The sequence below is a fragment of the Bufo bufo genome, chromosome 4 (genome assembly GCF_905171765.1).
Source record: "Bufo bufo chromosome 4, aBufBuf1.1, whole genome shotgun sequence".
In the NCBI taxonomy this organism is placed as follows: domain Eukaryota; kingdom Metazoa; phylum Chordata; class Amphibia; order Anura; family Bufonidae; genus Bufo; species Bufo bufo.
The window spans coordinates 20,081,070-20,104,829 of NC_053392.1; the positions used below are offsets into that span (position 1 = coordinate 20,081,070).

At 45.9% G+C, this 23,760-nt stretch overlaps 1 protein-coding gene across 2 annotated transcripts; it reads left to right on the top strand.

Annotated features, from left to right (window-relative positions):
* The first annotated feature begins 573 nt into the window (after nucleotides 1-573).
* Nucleotides 574-22,000, top strand: LOC120997046 (antileukoproteinase-like). Of its 2 annotated transcripts, XR_005778055.1 has the most exons (6): nucleotides 574-728; nucleotides 10,152-10,307; nucleotides 14,077-14,229; nucleotides 21,211-21,356; nucleotides 21,762-21,905; nucleotides 21,947-21,962. XR_005778055.1 is itself a non-coding variant. In XM_040426946.1 (5 exons), exons 1-5 carry the CDS (start codon nucleotides 602-604, stop codon nucleotides 21,777-21,779), a joined length of 600 nt encoding a protein of 199 aa, XP_040282880.1. In that variant the 5' UTR covers nucleotides 574-601; the 3' UTR covers nucleotides 21,780-22,000. The 2 variants fall into 2 exon arrangements, 1 of the variants encoding a protein (XP_040282880.1); XM_040426946.1 differs by having other exon boundaries at nucleotides 21,762-22,000.
* The last annotated feature ends 1,760 nt before the right edge of the window (nucleotides 22,001-23,760 follow it).

Consider the following 23,760-nt stretch of genomic DNA (forward strand, 5'->3'; position numbering starts at 1 on the left):
TACAGGCGTGGATCACTTTTGCTACATTTTTCAAGCTGCTAGAAGTTTCCTGAGACTGGAGAAAATGCTTGGCACGGCAGAACATTACAATAGCTTTATATGCAGATACGGTAGATTCTCCAATATATTCGCGATTGCGAAAATCGTCAGCTAATGATGCGCATATTTTGGTGCAATGTGTGCAACTTCACATAGTATACAGTATAGCTAGTAATTAACTAGTGCTCTGCACCTCACAGGTATACAGCTAGTGCTCGGCACCCCCGATATTATACAGATACAGCTCTGTGCCCTTATAGTATACAGCTACTGCTTTGAGCCCCATAAAATATACAGCTACTGCTCAATTCCATCGTTGGCTGAGGCTTTGACACATGTCTGAAGATTTCTGTTGGTTCTGGATGAAATGCTAAGTAGATTAACGTATCTGGGTGAGGGAGAACATTGTCAATCTTCAGAAGCAGGAAACACAATAAGGAAGAGAATTCCAGAACCCAGAAGTAGGACACATCTAAAAGTCCCTAATTATAATATTAGATAATCCTGGTCTGGGAACGGCATATTATCACTTTCTTCTAACTTCTATATAAAGCTGCAAAATATGTATCTCACATATCTCCAGAACACGTCAGACATGGCACCAGCGACCACCTCTATCATTCTCCTCCTTCTATTCTATGGAGGAAATGTCTCATCACAAAGTAACCCTGTACAAACTTCTAATTATGGTAAGTAGAGAAAATTCTGGCTGACTTGCAATACACAGTAATCATTTAATATCACTGTTTACTGATTACATTATTGATTCTATACACTGCACAGTACCACTTCTCCTGTCCTGTACACTGGGTGTAATCCTCAGTGTGCAGGAGCCAGTCGACGGGTGTGGTTGTGTGTGGAGGAGCTCCTGCTGATTGCTGACAAGCTACCAGGGATTTTTCCATCTTTCCCAGCCCAGGCCCTGCCTATCTCCCCAGGGAGCTGGTAGGGTCCTGGGCCATGAAGCGACTGAAGACCCAGGATCCTACTTCCCGGGGTAGGCCGGCGGGAGGTAGGGGAGGTGAGCTACCGGCCTCAGTTCCATCTTCCGCCCCGGGGGTCAGAAGATCCAGCAGGAGTCGTGGTGCAGCGGCCCCTGCAGCCCCCGGAGGTGAAGCCGTGTCCATCGTCGGCAGTTCCAGGAGGGCGGACAGTAGCCCTCCAAGAGGTACGCGGAGTGCTTCTGGGGATGGGCCGGTTCCGGTTGAGGCTGACTGGGGCAACATGAAGCCCCAGGAACTAATCGCCGTTTACAGCTCCCGGATCACGGCCTACCTCCGGGAGTATGAGGAAGCGAATAGGACCCTCAAGAAGGTGAGGGAGAACCTAAAGCTTGAGAGGGGGAAGGTGGACAAAGCAGCCAGAAAAAACAGGCCAGAAATATCAAGAAAAATAAAAGGCTTAAAAGAAGTTATTAAAGAGCTGCAGGAAAGAATGGGGGCCATTCTGGAAAACAGTGGTCCCTTTAAGGAAAAGCTCATGAATGATCAAAGGTTTAATGAAATGGCTGGAAACCAAAAACAGCAAGAAGATGACTCCTCTAGTGAGGAGGAAGAGTCGGACACGGGGGGGGACAACCTGCGGAAACTGGCATCACCGCAGAGCAGGTATGCCTGCCCCCCACCTAGTTCTGATGAAGAAATAGAGTACAGTGAGAGCAGCGGAGTTGGGGGCAGCTTATGGCCGAAATACGCCACCTGGAGTCCCCCAAAATTTGTGAGGACATTTGTTTTGGTAATGAATTACCTGTTGAATTACCCATGAGCCGATGGGAAAGAGGAGAAAAACAGACATTAAAAAAAGACATTAAAGCCAGAGGTGAGGTATGTCTATGTGACCCACCCTGCGTGCCCTGGGCCAGCTGAAAAGCCAGCTCAGGGCACGAACCCCACCATCCTCCCTGGTCCGGTCTCTGCTGTGTGACCGGTACGTAGGAGTGGGGAGACAGACGTGGCAAAGATGGCGCAGGACGCCGTCCCTGTTTGCGGTAACAGGGGCGGTAAGGAGAAGCAGGAGGGGCCAGACAGGAAGGCTCCCGGGGCGGGTGGCGAGGGGGGCATGGTTGGTGGTCGGGTGGCTCCGCCCGCCTCTGCTGGGGCACTGGACAAGTGCTGGGTGGAGGTGCGGCGGGGCGATGTTGCTGCTGCTGCCCCCCTTGCAGAGGTCATTGCCGGGATCCCTGTCCTGGGGTCTGCGTCCTCTGCCCCGGTCTGCTTCACCGCTCCCATGCGCCCTGCAGTCCCCCCTGTCGGTTTTGGCATGGCGGTGGGGGACGGGGGGCCGGGGGTGGTGGGGATGGCTGTGGGTTGGGGGGGTGCGGCCGCGGGTACAGCGGTGTCCTGATCCGGAGTTGCAGGGGGAGGATGCGAGGTGGCTGCCTCCGCCCCTCCCAAGTTGTATGCCCAAATCCTTGCCGGGGTTCCGGTCTCCTCTGCCCCGGTCTGCTCCACTTCAGTCCCTTCCGCTGGTATTGTCGTGGCGGCGGGGAGTGGAGGCGCAGTGGGAGTGGTCAGGGGTGGAGGGGGTGGGGCTTCGGATATCCATAAAGGAGCTCAGAGCAGTGTGTGTGTAGGCAGAGAGAGAGGGGGCGGTCCTGATGCGAGTATGGTCACCGCCCCTCCCTCCTGCACTGTCCGTCAAGTGGATAAGGCCGGCGTGGCTGGGACCAGTGGTTCTACAGCCCGCCGGCCCGAAAAATCAGGAAAGACTGTTAAAAATGTGTCCAGCAAGGAAATGCTGGACAAAATGAATAACGTGACCTCTGGCCCAGCAGTGTGTGTGGGGGGAGGGGAGAGTGCGGTAGTGGCCACTGAAGAAGTGGTCACTTGTGTAAATACAGTTTATGTTAGTGGTGTTGCCCCGGGCCCTGATGGGGGGGTGAATGTTGGAGGTCGGCCGCACACTGTGCAAGTGGCTGGTGCGCCTCATGTAGCCCCTTCAGAGGGGTCTGGAGTGACACCTGCTGTAGATAGGTCTGTGGGGGGTGGGGGTGGGCCCGGTCCGGCTGCCCCTCCTGCGTCGGCTACGCCTGGCAGAGGTTATGCTGGTGTGGTCGCCAGCGCAGGGGGGGAGGAGCGGTCCCCATTGTCCTCCCCATTACCAATGTCTGGTGATGGTAACTTGCAGCGGCAATTTCTAGAGGCTCTTAGGAGAGGGGAGAACTCCATTACAGTAGGGGGGCAGCGGGTGGATCTATCCTTCTGGATAGATAGGCATGGCCTGCGTGCCTTCCGAGAGCAAGGCGGGGGCGAGACCACCTGGTCCTCACCCACAACCGGCCCTTGGTCAGCCAGGCGGAATGTTGTCTGTCTGAAATGGAGAGGCAATGAAGCGTGCCCTACCAGGAAGAGGGTGGCAGAGCTTCTCTTTCAGATGGGCATCAGGGCATGTGACATCTTTGCCCTGATACATCCGTATGGCACCCGGGAGTTTGATGTCAGTTTTGCCCGGCCAGAGGGTCTTGAACTTTTCTGGTTTGGGTATGAACTGGCAAAAGACCAGCCGGACTGGCAGGGTTTTTTTGTGCAAGCGATAACCTGCCAGAATGAGGTCAAGAAAGTGACCGTTCTGACCCGTAACGAGTCACTTTCTTGTGTTGACATCTTGACCTGGTTGAGCAGGTACGGGGACGTCCAGGGTCTTCCTAGCAAGAACCTGGATGAGTTTGGCATCTGGTCGGGTGCCTGGACGTTTCAGATTAAGTTGAAACATTCAGGGGGGTCGGTTTCCCACATACCATCATCTGCTTTCCTTGGTCGGGATAGGATCATGGTGTTCTACAGGGGGCAGCCTAAGCTGTGTTACAAGTGCAGCAGCCCTTCGCACTTCAGCGCCAGCTGCCAAGTGCAGAGGTGCGCGTTGTGCGGGGGTGAAGGCCATCTAGCTGCATCTTGTGGGCAGATTAGATGCAACCTGTGTGGTGAGCTAGGGCACCCGTTCAGTCGTTGCCCTCACTCTGTCGCCAACGTGGCTCGTGCACGCGCGGAGGCGAGCCAGGAGGCCCCCACCGCCGAGGTGAATGCTGGCGAAGGCGACAGGGCAGTGGGGTCAATGAAGAGAAAAGACGGCCCGTACCAGCAGAGACGGAGGGTGAGGCGTCAAATGGAGAGGGGGCAGGTGGAACCTTGACTAAGGTATACAATGAGTTCCTTTCCTCGGGTGCTCTGCCGAAGTCAAAGAGGAGCTCTGATCCTTATATCAAAGGGTAAAGATCCGAGCCGTATTGAGAATTGGCGTCCCATAGCGCTTCTCAGTATGGACAGAAAGATCCTGGCCAAGATACTGTTTAATCGGTTGGTGCTGTTTGCGCCCCTTTCAGAGACCCAACATTGCTCGGTTCTAGGCCGAAGCACGTTTAGTGCTGTGCTCGGTGTCCAAGAGGCAGTGGAACGGAGTAGGGCGGGTAACTGGAAGGGGTACATGCTGGCCTTAGAACAGGCAAAGGCTTTTGATCGGGTTAACCACAAGTACCTCTGGGCAGTCCTTCTGAAATATGGCCTGCCAGGAGGGTTTGTCGATTGGTTAAAGATCTTGAATGCAGGGGCAGAGAGTTTTTCCCGCTGGTGAACGGTTGGTCTGGCAGCCCTTTTGAGGTTGGGTCTGGAGTCCGCCAGGGTTGTCCATTGAGCCTGCTCTTAATACGTGTTTGGAATTGATGCTTTTATTAGGAAGATTGATCGAGGACCGTTAGCGGGAGTCAGGATGAGTCTGGAGGAGCCAGAAACCACTCTGAGGGTGGTGGCGTATGCCGATGATGTCACTGTTTTCGTGTCCTCGGGAGGGGAGGCGGAATACGTGATGTCGGAGGTAGAACGCTACTCGGAAGTCTCCGGGTCCGTGATTAACCGGGATAAGTGTGAGAGTCTCTGGCTGGGAGGGGGTGATCCATCTTTCTGTCTCCCGGACACCCTCCCAGAGCCAGAGCCCTAGTCGTCAGCCAAAGTCCTAGGCGTTCAATTCGGCCATGGGGTTTATACCACCCAAAATTGGGACAGCATGCTCAAGATCGCCGCTCAGAAGGTTGACCAGTGGAAGGGTTGGTCATTGACCCTCATGGAAAGGGTGAACCTGATCAAGACTTACCTTCTCCCTTTGCTTATCTATTTGGCCAGTGTATGTGTCTTGCCAGAACCTCTCTGGACTCGGGATTACAGTCTGTTCTTTCAACTGTTATGGGGGAATAGGCTGAACCTAGTCAACAGAGAGGTGACATACAGTTTGAGGAGATTAGGGGGGTTGGGTATGGTCAACCCAGTGGTGTTCCTTGTGAACACCTTTGTTAAGATCAACCTGGCAAACTTCTGGAAAGAGAGGGCTCCTCCGTGGGTAGTCTCTTGCAGGGGTTGGTTTCGGCCTTTCTTCCAGGAGTGGGAGACAGGAGGGCAAGTGAAGGATTTGCGTACACCTCATGGATATCTTCCGTCTTATGTCACCCCGATTCTGAAGGTGATCCGCCGGTGGGGTTTGGGAGTGATGGAAATCAAGGCCCAGTCAAGGAGATCCCTTGACGAGAGGGTCTTGTTGACCCACTTCCAAAAGCCCCTGGCCCTTAAGGATTGCCCAAGCCGGGATCTAGACAAGGGGTTACAGTTGTTAAATTCGGCAAAGATCCCCTTGAAGTTTTGGGACTTGGCTTGGCGCTGCTTTCACGGGAAGCTGTATGTAAGGGGCAACTTGAGGTATAGGAACTCTGATGAAAGGGGTTGTCCCCGAGAGGAGTGTGGCGACATACTGGAAAGTATGGAGCACTTCCTGCTTCAGTGTCCCTTTAATACAGAGGTATACAAACGGGTGGGCGCATCCATTGGCTGGCATAGGCTAGCTAACTTACAGATATTCTAAATTCCCTACTGGGGTTATCTCTACAACAAGTGGTTGAGGAGCCAACCCGGAGGGAGGCCATTTTGGATTTGGTATTCACAAACGGGGATTCGGTATATGATGTCATTGTAGGCGAAACCTTGGGATCTAGTGATCACCAGTCAGTGTGGTTTAATATAAGAACTGTGAAAGAGTCCCACCACACAAAAACAAAAGTTTTAGATTTTAGAAAAACAGACTTTTCAAAAATGAAATTAGTCATAAATGAGTCCTTATCAGACTGGAACGGATTACATGGAGTCCAGGAGAAATGGGACTACTTAAAAGGTGCATTATTGAAGGCAACAGAAAATTGCATTAGACTTGTCAGTAAAAAGCAAAAAAAGGAGGAGACCACTGTGGTACTCAGCAGAAGTGGCCCAAATCATTAAAAATAAAAAGCTAGCATTTTGTAATTATAAAAAAACCCAGAGCAATGAAGATAAGGAAATCTACAAGATTAGGCAGAGAGAGGCCAAGCAAGTTTTAAGAACTTCTAAAGCGCAGGCAGAAGAAAAACTAGCTCAGTCTATGAAAAAAGCGGATAAGACATTCTTCAGATATATAAATGAAAAAAGGAAATTAAAACAAGGAATAACTAAATTAAAAACAAAGGACGGAAGGTATGTAGAAGAGAATAAAGGGCTAGCCGACTGCCTTAATGAATACTTCTGTTCAGTTTTTACAAAAAAAAAAGGAGAAGGACCTCCACTAGAAAGAATGACTAATAAATCGTTTGATGCATGTATCTTTACAGAGGAAGATGTTCTAAGTTTGCTGTCTAAGGTGAAGACAAATAAGTCACAGGGGCCTGATGAGATACACCCAAAATTATTAAAAGAGCTTAGTGGTGAGCCGGCAAAACCGTTAACAGATTTATTTAACCAATCATTAGTAACAGGAGTCGTCCCGGAAGATTGGAAATTGGCAAATGTCGTGCCCATTCACAAGAAAGGTAGTAGTGAGGAATCGAGCAACTATAGACCAGTGAGTCTGACATCAATAGTAGGCAAATTAATGGAAACCCTATTAAAGGATAGGATTGTGGAACATCTAAAATCCCATGGATTGCAAGATGAAAAACAACATGGGTTTACTTCAGGGAGATCATGTCAAACAAATCTTATTGATTTTTTTGACTGGGTGAATAAAATAATAGACGGTGGAGGTGCAGTAGACATCGCATATCTAGATTTTAGTAAGGCTTTTGACACTGTCCCACATAGAAGACTTATCAATAAACTGCAGTCATTGAGTATGGACTCCCATATTGTTGAGTGGATTAGGCAGTGGCTGAGTGACAGACAACAGAGGGTTGTAGTCAATGGAGAACATTCAAAACAAGGTCATGTTACCAGTGGGGTTCCACAGGGATCTGTACTGGGACCGATTTTGTTTAATATCTTCATAAGTGATATTGCAAAAGGCCTCGCTGGTAAGGTTTGTCTTTTTGCTGATGACACAAAGATATGTAACAGGGTTGAATGGAAAAGGATTTAGGAAAACTAGAAGAATGGTCAGAACTCTGGAAACTGAAATTTAATGTGGATAAGTGCAAGATAATGCACCTGGGGCGTAAAAACCCAAGGGCAGAATATAGAATATTTGACACAGTCCTGACCTCAGTATCTGAGGAAAGGGATTTAGGAGTAATTATTTCAGAAGACTTAAATGTGGGAAGACAATGTAATAGAGCAGCACGAAATGCCAGCAGAATGCTTGGATGTATAGGGAGAGGTATAAGCAGTAGAAAGAGTGAAGTGCTTATGCCGCTGTACAGAACACTGGTGAGACCTCACTTGGAGTATTGTGCGCAGTACTGGAGGCCATATCTCCAGAAGGATATAGATACTCTAGAGAGAGTTCAGAGAAGAGCTACTAAACTAGTACATGGATTGCAGGATAAAACTTACCAGGAAAGGTTAAAGGACCTTAATATGTATAGCTTGGAAGAAAGAAGAGACAGAGGGGATATGATAGAAACTTTTAAATACATAAAGGGAATCAACTCGGTAAAGGAAGAGAGCATATTTAAAAGAAGAAAAACTACCACAAGAGGACACAGTTTTAAATTAGAGGGGCAAAGGTTTAAAAGTAATATAAGGAAGTATTACTTTACTGAGAGAGTAGTGGATGCATGGAATAGCCTTCCTGCAGAAGTGGTAGCTGCAAATACAGTGAAGGGGTTTAAGCATGCATGGGATAGGCATAAGGCCATCCTTCATATAAGATAGGGCCGGGGGCTATCCATAGTATTCAGTATATTGGGCAGACTAGATGGGCCAAATGGTTCTTATCTGCCGACACATTCTATGTTTCTATGTTTCTATGTTTCTAACTTCTCCCATGCGGAAAGGGCTTATGGAGCATTTAAAGGTTTGGGAAGAAGGGACCCATTCACAGCTTTTATAGTTAGCATAGTGGTCAGATACTTCACATGGAACGCCATGTGTTTAGTTTCAACCCAGCAGAAAGTCCTCCCTGTGGAAGAGGTGTGTAGGAACATTCTAGGTGACCTGGCGAAGGTTCGCTCTCTTGAGTGCGAGAAGGTGGGTACGGATGGGGTCTCTTACCTCTGGAGAGGCTTCATCTTTGATGTGCCTTAGCCTCAGTAGCACTTTTCCTGGTGTTGGGCTGAGGCTTTCACATTAGGTTTTTGTTTTGTATTTAAGATGAGTTTTTGAAGAAAGGTTTGCAGATGACTGAACTTTGGCCTTCGGGTGGATTTTAATATTTTTTTGTATAGATTGATTTGGTTGTTGTAAGTTATATATATTGTATGATAGGGTAAGTGGAGTGTAGTTAGGTTGGGTGGGATGGGGTGGTGGGGTTCATATTTTCGTGTGGGGAGGCCTGCATCCAGTCCTGGACTATGCGGACATAGGAGGACATGAGGCGAGGGGCTGGGTGTGGGTGGTGGAGGAAGGGCTGGCCTCATGGAGGGACAAGAGGCGGAGGTTGGCCCTGGGTGAAGGTGATGGGATAGATAGATTGGTAGGGTTAGTATAAATTTGTGTTTTCTCATAAATGTGTGTGTGTAAAAAAAAAAAAAAATGTATTGTTATTTGATATTTCTATTATGATTATTTAATTTGTGTTGATTATTATTTATTGTGACAAGTTGTCATTTATTTTCTGTTATAAACAATTTGTATAAATTTGTATATTGTCAGGGTTCAGCCGGATCGGATGTTTACGGGCTCTTTCACACCTGCGTTATTGTCTTCCGGCATAGAGTTCCGTCGTCGGGGCTCTATGCCGGAAGAATCCTGATCAGGATTATCCTAATGCATTCTGAATGGAGAGTTATCCGTTCAGGATGCATCAGGATGTCTTCAGTTCCGGTACGGAACGTTTTTTGGCCGGAGAAAATACCGCAGCATGCTGCGCTTTTTGCTCCGGCCAAAAATCCGGAACACTTGCCGCAAGGCCGGATCCGGAATTAATGCCCATTGGAAGGCATTGATCCGGATCCGGCCTTAAGCTAAACGTCGTTTCGGCGCATTGCCGGAGCCGACATTTAGCTTTTTCAGAGTGGTTACCATGGCTGCCGGGACGCTAAAGTCCTGACAGCCATGGTAAGTGTAGTGGGGAGCGGGGGAGCAGTGTACTTACCGTCCGTGCGGCTCCCCGGGCGCTCCAGAGTGACGTCAGGGCGCCCCAAGCGCATGGATCACGTGATCCATGTGATCACGTCATCCATGCGCATGGGGCGCTCTGACGTCATTCTGGAGCGCCCCGGGAGCCGCACAGACTGAAAGTATACCGCTCCCCCGCTCCCCGCTCCTACTATGGCAACCAGGACTTTAATAGCGTCCTGGCTGCCATAGTAACACTGAAAGCATTTGGAAGACGGTTCCGTCTTCAAATGCTTTCAGTACACTTGCGTTTTTCCGGATCCAGCAGGCACCTCCGGCAACGGAAGTGCACGCCGGATCCCAACAACGCAAGTGTGAAAGAGGCCTACGTTAGGCTAGGTTTCATTTTCTCTTTTTAGTAGGTATGAATGAGATAGTATGCATGTAGCTGGGCCAGTAGGGTAAGTGTATATACTTTATACCTTGTTTTATATCTTGTTTGGAAATTTTTATGGCAAAGTTTTTGTATTTTTGTATAAAATTTAAAAAGAGTTCCTCAGTGTCTGCTCTAATTCTGTATATATATGGACACTGCACAGTACCACTTCCTCTTTTTCTTTGTTTGTGCGTGTTACTTTTAGTCTTTTTATTTCTATTAATATTTTCTATTATCAGGACTGAAGCCAGGGAGGTGTCCTGTTTTATTCTTGCCAGAAGTATGTATTGGATCTGTTGTTTCACCATTATGTTCTGGAGACAAGGAATGCCCTGGTAACCAGAAATGCTGTAATCGTTCCTGTGGCATAGTCATGTGCACCATCCCAGTACCGCGTAAGTGATATATAAGTATTGATCCGCTATCCTCTGCAGCAGTTACTGATCTCTCAGTTTCTGGTTGTGTCTGCCCATTAGCTGCACCCCTTCTTCATTACTTAGGCCCCTTTCACACGGGCGAGTATTCCGCGCGGATGCCATGCGTGAGTTGAACACATTGCACCCGCACTGAATACCGACCCATTCATTTATATGGGGATGTTCACACTCACTCATATACTCAAAGACAGGTGTACACTCACTCATATAGTCAGGGACAGGTGAACACTCACTCATATAGTCAAGGACAGGTGTACACTCACTCATATTACCAGGGACTGGTGTACACTCACTCATATATCCAGGGACAGATGTACACTCACTCATATAGTCAAGGACAGGTGTACACTCACTCATATATCCAGGGACAGGTGTACACTTACTCATATATCCAGGGACAGGTGTACACTCACTCCTATAGTCAGGGATAGGTGTACACTCACTCATATAGTCAGGGACAGATGTAAACTCACTCATATAACCAGGAACAGGTGTAAACTCACTCATATAGTCAGGGACAGGTGTACACTCACTCATATACTCACAGACAGGCATACACTCACTCATATATATAGGGACAGGTGCGCACTCACTCATATAGTCAGGGACAGGTGTACACTCACTCATATAACCAGGGACAGGTGTACACTCACTCATATAGTCAGGGACAGGTGTACACTCACTCATATAACCAGGGACAGGTGTACACTCACTCATATAGTCAGGGACAGGTGTACACTCACTCAAATAACCAGGGACAGGTGTACACTCACTCATATAACCAGGGACAGGTGTACACTCACTCATATAGTCAGAAACAGGTGTACACTTACTCATAAAGTCAGGGACAGGTGTACACTTTCTCATATTTAGGGACAGGTGTACACTTCCTCATATAGTCAGAGAAAGGTGTTTACTCATTAATATAGTCAGGGACAGGTGTATACTCAATAATATAGTCAGTGACAGGTGAATACACACTCATATAGTCCGGGACAGGTGTGCATTCAATCATATAGTCAGGAACAAATGTACACTCACTCATATACTCAGAGACAGATGTACACTCACTCATATAGTCAATGACAGGTGTACACTCACTCATATAGTCAGGGACAGATGTACACTTACTCATATATCCAGGGACAGGTGTACACTCACTCATATACTCACAGACAGGCATACACTCACTCATATATATAGGGACAGGTGCGCACTCACTCAAATAGTCAGGGACAGGTATACACTCACTCATATAGTCAGGGACAGGTTGCAAAGAAAATGGGGTCAGTAAGCACATCCCAATGCGCAGGGGCACGTTGCTATGGCTGAGAACAAGACTGTTAAACAAAACAAGCAATGCAACAGCTCACTGCAAACCAAATAAAGTACAAAATTGCATCATAATAGCAAATGCTGAACTAATAAGTTAGAGATACTTAGCAAATCATTTTGTACAAAATTATTTGAGCCCGCCTGACGAACGTCAAGGCAATCTCTAGTTAGACGGGTTCCTAACACTAAATATACCTGTTATGTGCCATAGCGGCTATCATAAAATTCAGAAAGTGTAGGTTCCACTTACATGCTGGATCCGCCTGAATTTCCGTCATTTTCGGTGCCAAAATGGCACTTTCTGAATTTTATGATAGCCGCTATGGCACATAACAGGTATATTTAGTGTTAGGAACCCGTCTAACTAGAGATTGCCTTGACGTTCGGCAGGCGGGCTCAAATAATTTTGTACATAACGATTTGCTAAGTATCTCTAACTTATTAGTTCAGCATTTGCTATTAGGATGCAATTTTGTACTTTATTTGATTTGCAGTGAGCTGTTGCATTGCTTGTTTTGTTTAACAGTCAGGGACAGGTGTACACTTACTCATATAACCAGGAACAGGTGTACACTCACTCATATAGTTAGGGACAGATGTACACTTACTCATATAGTCAGGGACAGATGTACACTCACTCATATAACCAGGAACAGGTGTACACTCACTCATATAACCAGGGACAGGTGTACACTTTCTCATATTTAGGGACAGGTGTACACTCTTTAATATAGTCCGGGACCAGTGCACACTCATTCAAATAGTCAGGGACAGATGAACATTCATTCAAATAGTCAGGGACAGGTGCACACTCACTCACACAGTCAGGGACAGGTGTACACTCACTCATATAGTCAGAGAAAGGTGTATACTCATTAATATAGTCAGGGACAGGTGTATACTCAATAATATAGTCAGGGACAGGTGAATACTCACTCATATAGTCCGGGACAGGTGTGCATTCAATCATATAGTCAGGAACAATTGTACACTCACTCATATAGTCAGAGAAAGGTGTATACTCACTAATATAGTCCGGGACAGGTGTACACTCACTCATATAGTCAGGGACATGTGTACACTCACTCAAATATTCAGGGACAGGTGTAAACTCACTCATATAGTCCAGGACAGGTGTACACTTTCTCATATAGTCCAGGACAGGTGTACACTCACTCATATAGTCCGGGACAGGTGTACACTAACTCATATAGTTGGGGACAGGTGTATACTCAATGATATAGTCAGGGACAGGTGTACACTTTCTCATATAGTCCGGGACAGGTGTACACTAACTCATATAGTTGGGGACAGGTGTATACTCAATGATATAGTCAGGGACAGGCGTGTTCTTGCTATTCTTGCTGTGTAATTGCATTGTGTATATATATACAGTACAGACCAAAAGTTTGGACACACCTTCTCATTCAAAAAGTTTTCTTTATTTTCATGACTATGAAGGCATCAAAACTATGAATTAACACATGTGGAATTATATACATAACAAACAAGTGTGAAACAACTGAAAATATGTCATATTCTAGGTTCTTCAAAGTAGCCACCTTTTGCTTTGATTACTGCTTTGCACACTCTTGGCATTCTCTTGATGAGCTTGAAGAGGTATTCCCCTGAAATGGTTTTCACTTCACAGGTGTGCTCTGTCAGGTTTAATAAGTGGGATTTCTTGCCTTATAAATGGGGTTGGGACCATCAGTTGCGTTGAGGAGAAGTCAGGTGGATACACAGCTGATAGTCCTACTGAATAGACTGTTAGAATTTGTATTATAGCAAGAAAAAAGCAACTAAGTAAAGAAAAACGAGTGGCCATCATTACTTTAAGAAATGAAGGTCAGTCAGTCAGCCGAAAAATTGGGAAAACTTTGAAAGTAAGGGCTATTTGACCATGAAGGAGAGTGATGGGGTGCTGCGCCAGATGACCTGGCCTCCACAGTCATCGGACCTGAACCCAATCGAGATGGTTTGGGGTGAGCTGGACCGCAGAGTGAAGGCAATAGGGCCAACAAGTGCTAAGCATCTCTGGGAACTCCTTCAAGACTGTTGGAAGACCATTTCAGGGGACTACCTCTTGAAGCTCATCAAGAGAATGCCAAGAGTGTGCAAAGCAGTAATCAAAGCAAAAGGTGGCTACTTTGAAGAACCTAGAATATGACATATTTTCAGTTGTTTCACACTTGTTTGTTATGTATATAATTTCACATGTGTTAATTCATAGTTTTGATGCCTTCATAGTCATGAAAATAAAGAAAACTCTTTGAATGAGAAGGTGTGTCCAAACTTTTGGTCTGTACTGTATACAGTACAGAACTACTTCCCTTGTACTTTACAGTGTAACATAAAGTCGCTGTTGTTATTTTCTATTTGCTGTTACCAGGAGTAAAGCCGGGAAAGTGTCCTTCAATATCTTTCTTAGGGGATTGCCTCGCGGTGCTGCCTCCTCCCCAATGTTCTGCAGATAATGATTGTCCCGGTGATCGAAAATGTTGTAAAGATTCATGTGGTGCAGTGAATTGCATCAAACCTATAGGTAAGTGACAGATACGTAGTGTTTGTCTCTGATCTGCAGCAGTTACTGAACCAGCAGGTCCAGCCATGAGCTTCATACCTTCCATCCACAGTTCTCTACCACAGACATGGTGGAGCGTCCATGAGAGGAGCCTCTCCTCCGGGCTTCTACAAAATTTAAATACAATTGGGGTCCTTTGTCATGCTCGCCTGTTTTTCAGAGTGTGATTAGACCGGTGTAGTGGATTAGTCTCTTAGTATCTTGCATAGTATTTATGAGTCCTACAGCAAGTTTTGAATTAGGCCTTATTCACACAGTCAGTGTTTGGTCAGTGATTTCCAATTTTCCATCAGTGACTGGGAGCCAAAAACAGGAGTTGATCTTTCACTAAGATTTGGCATAATGGAAGCAGTGGCACCTCGTCTGAGTTTTTGACCCACATCTGATTTTGGTTCACAATCACTGATGGAAATTACATGTGACATGTGAATGGGTCACATTTTCTATTGGACTTGCAACACTTTTAGACTTAAAAAGTGTCACAAATCCCCTTTTCTGTACGACCCTGTGAGACAATTTGGCACATGTCAGGTTTTGTGCCTTGTAAGCCAGTTGGACATGACGGGCATGTGGAGGCAGTTCTAAGGTTGGGACTCCAGCCCCGACAAATTTACTTTTGTGCCAGGAAACTTAGGGGAAAACTTAGACAAGAGTAAGAAGCCGGTTTTAGTAAATGTGCCCCAGTGTCTTTGTATTTGTCAGGACTAGGGTTGCACTGGGTATCGAATTTTTAATACCCAATCAATACTTTTATATGCGGATCGATACAATACCGGGATTTGCTATACTAGCTGCTGCTGCCACCAGTGATAAGAGAGGGCAGGGGCTGTGGTCACTGCGCTACCAATAAATATAATTTACCCCTTAATACAAATGTATGCGCTTGGCTGCCAACCGTATCACATACCCAGCACCTGGCCTCAATGACAGGGCACACCTGAGGGGTTAATTACAGCGGATCGCCACGCCCTGTCATTGAGATCAGCACCCGACCATCATTTATTTGCATTTAGGGGTAAATTATATTCATTGGTGGCGCAGTGGCCACAGCCGCTTTCTCCTCCTCAATATATTAATCCTGTTCATTAGCACAGGGCAGCAGGGAGAGTGTAAAGTCCTATTCACCCTAATAGCGCTCTATTAGGGTGAATAGGACAAGGGTTCTAGCCCCCTAAGGTGGCAAAAATTTTAATAAAAATAGTTTAAATCACCCCCTTCCCCAATTTTACATATAAAAATGAATACACAATAAAAAAAAGGCCAAACTGTTAAAATATTTAAAAATATCTCCTATGCGGTGAACACCGTGACAGAGAAAAATATATAAAACACGCAATTTGCCATTTTATAGTCACCTTGTCCCACTAAAAAATAGGATAGGACTGTTGTATTATGGGCCGGACGGTCCATAAAACGTGGTGTTTTATTTTTTTCGCGTGGTATCGAATGGTATCGCAATAATTTTTTATGGTATCGAAATCGAATCGAAATTTTGGTATCGTGACAACCCTACGACGCAGGTGGATGGTTTACAAGTAGATGTAGGTTGGCAAGCGTACAAATTAGTTGCAAATGTGCAGTGAAAAGCTTCAGGTGTGGCTGCAGAAGCGGCACAGCGAGGAAAATACAAGGCAGTAGATCAGCTGTTTAGGGGTAGTAGTAGCGTCTATGTAGGGGTAATTCAAGTGGCAGTAGAAGATAAGCAGCAGGAAATACATCTGCAACGGCAGCTATAGTATGAAACATGATTGTAGGCAGGCAAACAGCACCGTGGCAATACAGACAGAACATGATGCTGGGCAGGCAGTCTGTGGCAGTGGCATGATGGCAGAAGCAGCCATACAAAGCGGAACATGATTCTAGGCAGGCATACTGTGGCATGATGGCAGAAGCAGCAGCCATACGGTACAGAACATAATGGTAGGCAGGCAGACAGTGGCAGTGGCATGATGGGGCACTGTCAGTGAGGGCACATCTGTTCATTGACCTCAGCTGGAGATGTGTGAAAATCCTCATGGATTGATGGGTCATTCATTTTGAGAAAAGTGATGTTTTATATGCTGATGGAGGGCAACTTCATCCATTTGGATCTCATGATGTGCTGAAAACCCTCTCTGAAATTACACTGGACAAGACGGAACAAAGTGGGCTACATTCTAGCCACTCTCCCAGTCTGTCTCCCCAGAAGTCCACGGGGTCAGGGAACAGGGTATGTGCCAGGGAACAGCCACAGTCCTTGGGACAAAAGAAAAGAAAATCCCCAAATTACAGGCTAACTCAACTAACATAAAGTAACAAAATAGTCATTACAGTCCAAAGTATAGAAAAAGTGCAAAAGTCATTTTTTAATACATGCAAGTATGAAACCATTAAAAATGAATCAGAATTAGATGACAACCCTGAGAGATAATCTAATATATATCAAATGGGTGAGTGAAACGTCGAACAATCAGATGTATATTAGTAACATTTAGAAAAAGAGAAAATTGTAAACATTTTTTATTTTTTTTTATTGAAATCTGGGCAGTAGTACGTATACTATCCAGCAGAACAGCGTAGCTGTGTTAGTGGTGGTCGTGGCAGCATAGCCACGGTGATGGCGGTAGGGGCAGTGGTAGCGACAGTGAAACTCGGGGCAAATACTAAGCAGGGAATAGGGATGGGGGCCAAGGAGCCAATGATGACTTAACACACTCTGATAAAAATGGTGCGGAGAGCGGGGACGATGATGATGATGATGATTGTGTGTTGGACAGGACTTGGGAGCCAGGGTGCTTAGGAGGAGGTAATATAAACGGAGGAGGGCTGTGACAGCGGTGGAAGTAAAGAGACGAGGCGATATATGCCCAAAACCTTCCAAAAGAACTGGAAGGGCCAGATCTGCTTCTGTTGTGGTCAGAGGGGGAACTGGTGATGCTGATGATAATGTGGAGGACAAATGTTTGTGAAATTTGTATCAAACCCAATTTGTTGTATTGTTGAAGAGGTATGCTGTACCCAAAATGAAAATTATTTTGATGTGCTCCTAACACCCCTCACCAAGCATACATATGCCCCCAATACCTGTTTGTCATGGCTGTGCTTTCTTTCCCCCTGTCTGGGAATCAGACTATCCTGTTAGATCTGTTTACAGTGATGAGTCACAGGCTGGCCACGCCCCCACACTGCTCTGTCTGCAGGAGCCACACCCACTATAACTCCTGTGTCCATCTTTCTACACCCAGACAGGAATCTACTTCTCACTCAGTGTCTAATTCCCATCACTGACCGTCCACAGGCTCTGCCCTCACATGTGTATCTAATCCTCTCCTGTGTCATACTGCCTGCTAAGCGGTGTATCTAATCCTATCCTGTGTGATACAGTCTGCTGAGCGGTGTATCTAATCCTATCCTGTGTGATACAGCCTGCTGAGCTGTGCATCTAATCCCATCACTGACCGTCCACAGGCTCTACCCCCACCATCTCCAGAGTGTAATAAACAGCAAGAACATCCAATAACATCTGTATCTAATGCTATCATGTACGATGCAGCCTGCTGTGCCTGATACATAGCCTGTTGTGTGCGATGCTGCCTGCGGAGCTGTGTATCTAATCCCATCTTGCATGATATTCTCTGCTGAGCTGTGTATCTATCCCCATCTTGTATGATACTGCCTTCTGAGCTGTGTATCTAATCCTATTTTGTATGATACTGCCTGCTGAGCTGTGTATCTAATCCCATCTTGTATGATACTGCCTGCTGAGCTGTGTATCTAATCCTATCTTGTATGATACTGCCTTCTGAGCTGTGTATCTAATCCCATCTTGTATGATACTGCCTGCTGAGCTGTGTATCTAATCCTATCTTGTATGATACTGCCTGCTGAGCTGTGTATCTAATCCCATCTTGTATGATACTGCCTGCTGAGCTGTGTATCTAATCCCATCTTGTATAATATTCCCTGCTGAGCTGTGTATCTAATCCTATCCTGTATGATACTGCCTGCTGAGCTGTGAATCTAATCCCATCTTGTATGATACTGCCTGCTGAGCTGTGAATCTAATCCCATCTTGTATGATACTGCCTGCTGAGCTGTGAATCTAATCCCATCTTGTATGATACTGCCTGCTGAGCTGTATATCTAATCCCATCGTGTATGATACTGCCTGCTGAGCTGTGTATCTAATCCTATATTGTATGATACTGCCTGCTGAGCTGTGTATCTAATCCCATATTGTATGATACTGCCTGCTGAGCTGTGTATCTAATCCCATCTTGTATAATATTCCCTGCTGAGCTGTGTATCTAATCCTATCCTGTATGATACTGCCTGCTGAGCTGTGAATCTAATCCCATCTTGTATGATACTGCCTGCTGAGCTGTGAATCTAATCCCATCTTGTATGATACTGCCTGCTGAGCTGTGAATCTAATCCCATCTTGTATGATACTGCCTGCTGAGCTGTGTATCTAATCCCATCGTGTATGATACTGCCTGCTGAGCTGTGTATCTAATCCCATCGTGTATGATACTGTCTGCTGAGCTGTGTATTTAATCCTATCTTGTATAATACTGCCTGCTGAGCTGTGTATCTAATCCCATCGTGTATGATACTGCCTGCTGAGCTGTGTATCTAATCCCATCGTGTATGATACTGCCTGCTGAGCTGTGTATCTAATCCCATTGTGTATGATACTGCCTGCTGAGCTGTGTATCTAATCCCATCGTGTATGATACTGCCTGCTGAGCTGTGTATCTAATCCCATCGTGTATGATACTGCCTGCTGAGCTGTGTATCTAATCCCATCGTGTATGATACTGCCTGCTGAGCTGTGTATCTAATCCCATTGTGTATGATACTGCCTGCTGAGCTGTGTATCTAATCCCATCGTGTATGATACTGCCTGCTGAGCTGTGTATCTAATCCCATCGTGTATGATACTGCCTGCTGAGCTGTGTATCTAATCCCATCTTGTATGATACTGCCTGCTGAGCTGTGTATCTAATCCCATCGTGTATGATACTGCCTGCTGAGCTGTGTATTTAATCCTATCTTGTATGATATAACCTGCTAAACTGTGTATCTAATCCCAACTTGTATGATACTGCCTACTGAGCTGTGTATCTAAACCCTTATGCACACAATCTTATCTGTAAGCTGCAGATCTGCTAAATAAGGATACTGTTCGTGTGTGATACACATTTTTTTGCAGAGCCATTGACTTGTATGGGTTTTAGATCTGCATTATGAGGACCACATGGATGTCCTCAATCCTCTTCCCACATCCGTATCTTAGTTCTACAAAACATAGAACATGTCCTATTCTGGTCCTCAACATGCAGACCTCCAACCCATTGAAGTCACTGGGACTGAAAAAAAATGCGGATCGCACATGGGCAGTATGCTTATTTAGGGTATCCGTGGCTTGCAGACCACATAACGGATACGGTAGTGTGCATGAGGCCTAATCCTGTCTTTTCGATCCTGCCTGCTGAAGGGTTTATCTTGGCCTATCATGTGTGATACACGTGTGATTTGAAGATGATCAGCCTGGGGAACACAGTCCATGTGCAGGACGCATCTCCCAGGCCGACCGCACATTCCCGACCAAAATTGGCTGTATGACAGTAATGTATGATACAGCCGGTCTCTATCTGATCGGGGGTAAGTACATGAGGAGGTAAGTGCACGACAACTGCCCCGCGGTCAGATACAGACCGGTTGTATCATACATTACTGTCATACAGGCAGTGCTGGTAGGGGAGCTGCGGACAGGCTGGAAAATGTGGCTGACACATGGACCGGGACATGGATTCCGGGGACAATCACAGTAATTTGCATGAGCCCTATCACTCCTACTCAGTCCCCATAACAGTGTCATCCATAGTGCCAACATAACAGTGACATCCACAGAGCCCTCATAACAGTGACATCCACAGTGCCCCCATAACAGTGACATCCACAGTGCCCCCATAACAGTGACATCCACAGATCCCTCAAAACAGTGCCATCCACAGTGCGCCATAACAGTGACATCCACAGTGCCCCATAACAGTGTCATCCACAGCGCCGACAAACCAGTGACATCCACAGTGCCCTATAAAAGTGACATCCACAGAGCCCCCATAACGGTGACATCCACAGTGCCCCCAAATCAATGACATCCACAGTGCCCCCAAAACAATGACATCCACAGTGCCCCCAAAACAATGACATCCACAGTGCCCCCAAAACAATGACATCCACAGTGCCCCCATAACAATGACATCCACAGTGCCCCCATAACAGTGAAATCCACAGATCCCCCAAAACAGTGTCATCCACAGCGCCCCCATAACAGTGACATCCACAGTGCCCCCATAACAGTGACATCCACAGATCCCTCAAAACAGTGTCATCCACAGTGCCCCATAACAGTGGCATCCACAGTGCCCCCATAACAGTGGCATCCACAGTGCCCCCATAACAGTGACATCCACAGATCCCTCAAAACAGTGTCATCCACAGTGCCCCATAACAGTGACAGCCACAGTGCCCCCATTCCAGTGACATCCACTGTGCCCCCCATAACAGTGTCACCCACAGCATCAACATAGCAGTGACATCCACAGTGCCCCCATAGCAGTGATACCCACAGTGCCCCCATAACAGTGACATCCACAGTGCCCCCATAACAGTGACATCCACAGTGCCCCCATAACAGTGACATCCACAGTGCCCCCATAAAAGTGACATCCACAGTGCACCCATATGCCATCTAGTGCCGCTATTGCCATGCACAGTGTCACTTGTTGCACAGTGTCACTTGCAGCCCATGTGCCATCCACAGTGCCACCCACAATGCCCACATGTGCCATTCACAGCGCCCTCAGTGAGACCCACAGCATAGCGATCAGCCTCTGTGGCTACAAAATGCAGGTTTGCCTGGATCCGACCTTTATGTGTCACCTCTACTTCTAGCTAAGGAGAAACCTGGAAGGTGTCCTCGGGATATACCCCCAGCATGTGGTTTTCCTCCAGCTCCTCCAGACTGCTATAGTGATGAGTGGTGTCTTGGAGAAAAGAAGTGCTGCTATTATATCTGTAAACGGCGATGCCTTAAACCTGTAAGTACAGTAATGACAGTTACCTTACTAAACAGCTTGTAACCATAAATCCTGCCACACTTTAAACATTCTGTATATAAGTAATGGCAGTCACTGTGTCTCCTAATCAGAAATCTGTGGACCTTACTGTGGTCCTGCTCAAGATTCATGGTGGGAATGGATAGACAATGACAACTACTAAGACATAGTCTCTGCTGTAGTCCTGTGAGCAGCTGTGAGTTCAGGCTATAAGAGAAGAAGCTCTCTCTCTGTCCATCTCTCGGCAGGAAGTCTCAGCTAATCTTCACCACCAGTTACCACTTAAATTCTAGCTTTCTTATGCTCGATAGATATGTATTATGTATATACAGTACCTATAATGGTTTATATTATGTACAATACAAATCACTTTTTCATCTTATGTAGATCATAACAAAGGGTTGATAAATGGTGGACGACATGGTGCCGATAAAGAAATGAACAAGAGAAACCATAGATAAGACCCGCCGCATTGTGTTGTAGATCTGCAGTGATTGGTGGATCCTGGATCAGCGTCTATATACCTATGGGGTGCGCTTGACAGCTATAATAATTCATAATTAGAGTTATAGGTTTTTAGATGAAGATGTTTCTGATCACAATAAATAACGTCAATAACATTTTGATTTATTGGAAATGTGTCTTTTCTGACATGAGATCAGGAGGTTCCAGCATCAGTATCTTTAACCAGAGCTCAGCTGTTCAGAATCCATTCACAAAGAAACTAGAGGGAGCTCACTACATTAAGATTATACAGTCACCACTAGAGGGAGCTCACTACATACAGATTATACAGCCATCACTAGAGGGAGCTCACTACATACAGATTATACAGCCACCACTAGAGGGAGCTCACTACATACAGATTATACAGCCACCACTAGAGGGAGCTCACTACATACAGATTAGACAGTCACCACTAGAGGGAGCTCACTACATTAAGATTATACAGTCACCACTAGAGGGAGCTCACTACATACAGATTATACAGCCACCACTAGAGGGAGCTCACTACATACAGATTATACAGTCACCACTAGAGGGAGCTCACTACATACAGATTATATAGTCACCACTAGAAGGAGCTCACTACATATAGATTATACAGTCACCACTAGAGGGAGCTCACTACATACAGATTATACAGCCACCACTAGAGGGAGCTCACTACATACAGATTATACAGACACCACTAGAGGGAGCTCACTACATACAGATTATACAGTCACCACTAGAGTGAGCTCAATACATACAGAATATGCAGTCCCCACTAGAGGGAGCTCACTACATACAGAATATGCAGTCCCCACTAGAGGGAGCTCACTACATACAGATTATACCGTCACCACTAGAGGGAGCTCACTACATACAGATTATACAGCCACCATTAGAGGGAGCTCACTACATACAGATTATACAGTCACCACTAGAGGGAGTTCACTACATATAGATTATACAGTCACCACTAGAGGGAGCTCACTACATACAGATTATACAGCCACCACTAGAGGGAGCTCACTACATACAGATTATACAGTCACCACTAGAGGGAGCTCACTACATACAGATTATACAGCCACCACTAGAGGGAGCTCACTACATACAGATTATACAGCCACTACTAGAGAGAGCTTGCTACATACAGATTATACAGCAATCACTAGGGGAACTCACTACTAGTGTTGAGTGCGAATATTTAAATAATGATTTTTTTTTGCGAATATTGCAACTTCAAAAATTTGCGAATATTTCGAATATAGTCCTATATATTCGTTATATCGAATATTCGTAATTTTTTACATCTGAAAACATGATTCCTCACTGCTTCTAGCTTGTGGGCCAATGAGTCATTGGCTCACAAGCAACTTAAGCAGGAAGGAATCATGTTTTCATATAGAAAAAAAAAATTACAAATATTCTAAAAAACAAATATATAGCAATATATAGCGAATACATTCGCAATTTAGAATATTCGTCTTTTTTCCCCAATCTGTACAGTTGTTTGCATACTCTGCCCGACAAGCGTCCTCGTCACCATGGTAACGCCTGTGGGTTAGAATATACTATTGAATCTGAGTTTTCCTTGCGATCGTGAAAACTCATATCCGATGGTATATTCTAACCCACAGGCATTCCCACGGTGACGGGGACGCATGTCGGGCAGAGGTATGCGAACAACTGTACAGATTGGGAAAAAAAGACAAATATTCAAAATAACGAATATATTCACTATATTGCTATATATTCGTTTTTTTTGAATATACGTCATATTTAAAGTTGAGCGGACACCTAGATGTTCGGGTTCGACAAGTTCGGCCGAACTTTAAAAAAAAACTTTGGGTTCGGGACCGAAACTTGACCCGAACTTGACCCCGAACCCAAACCC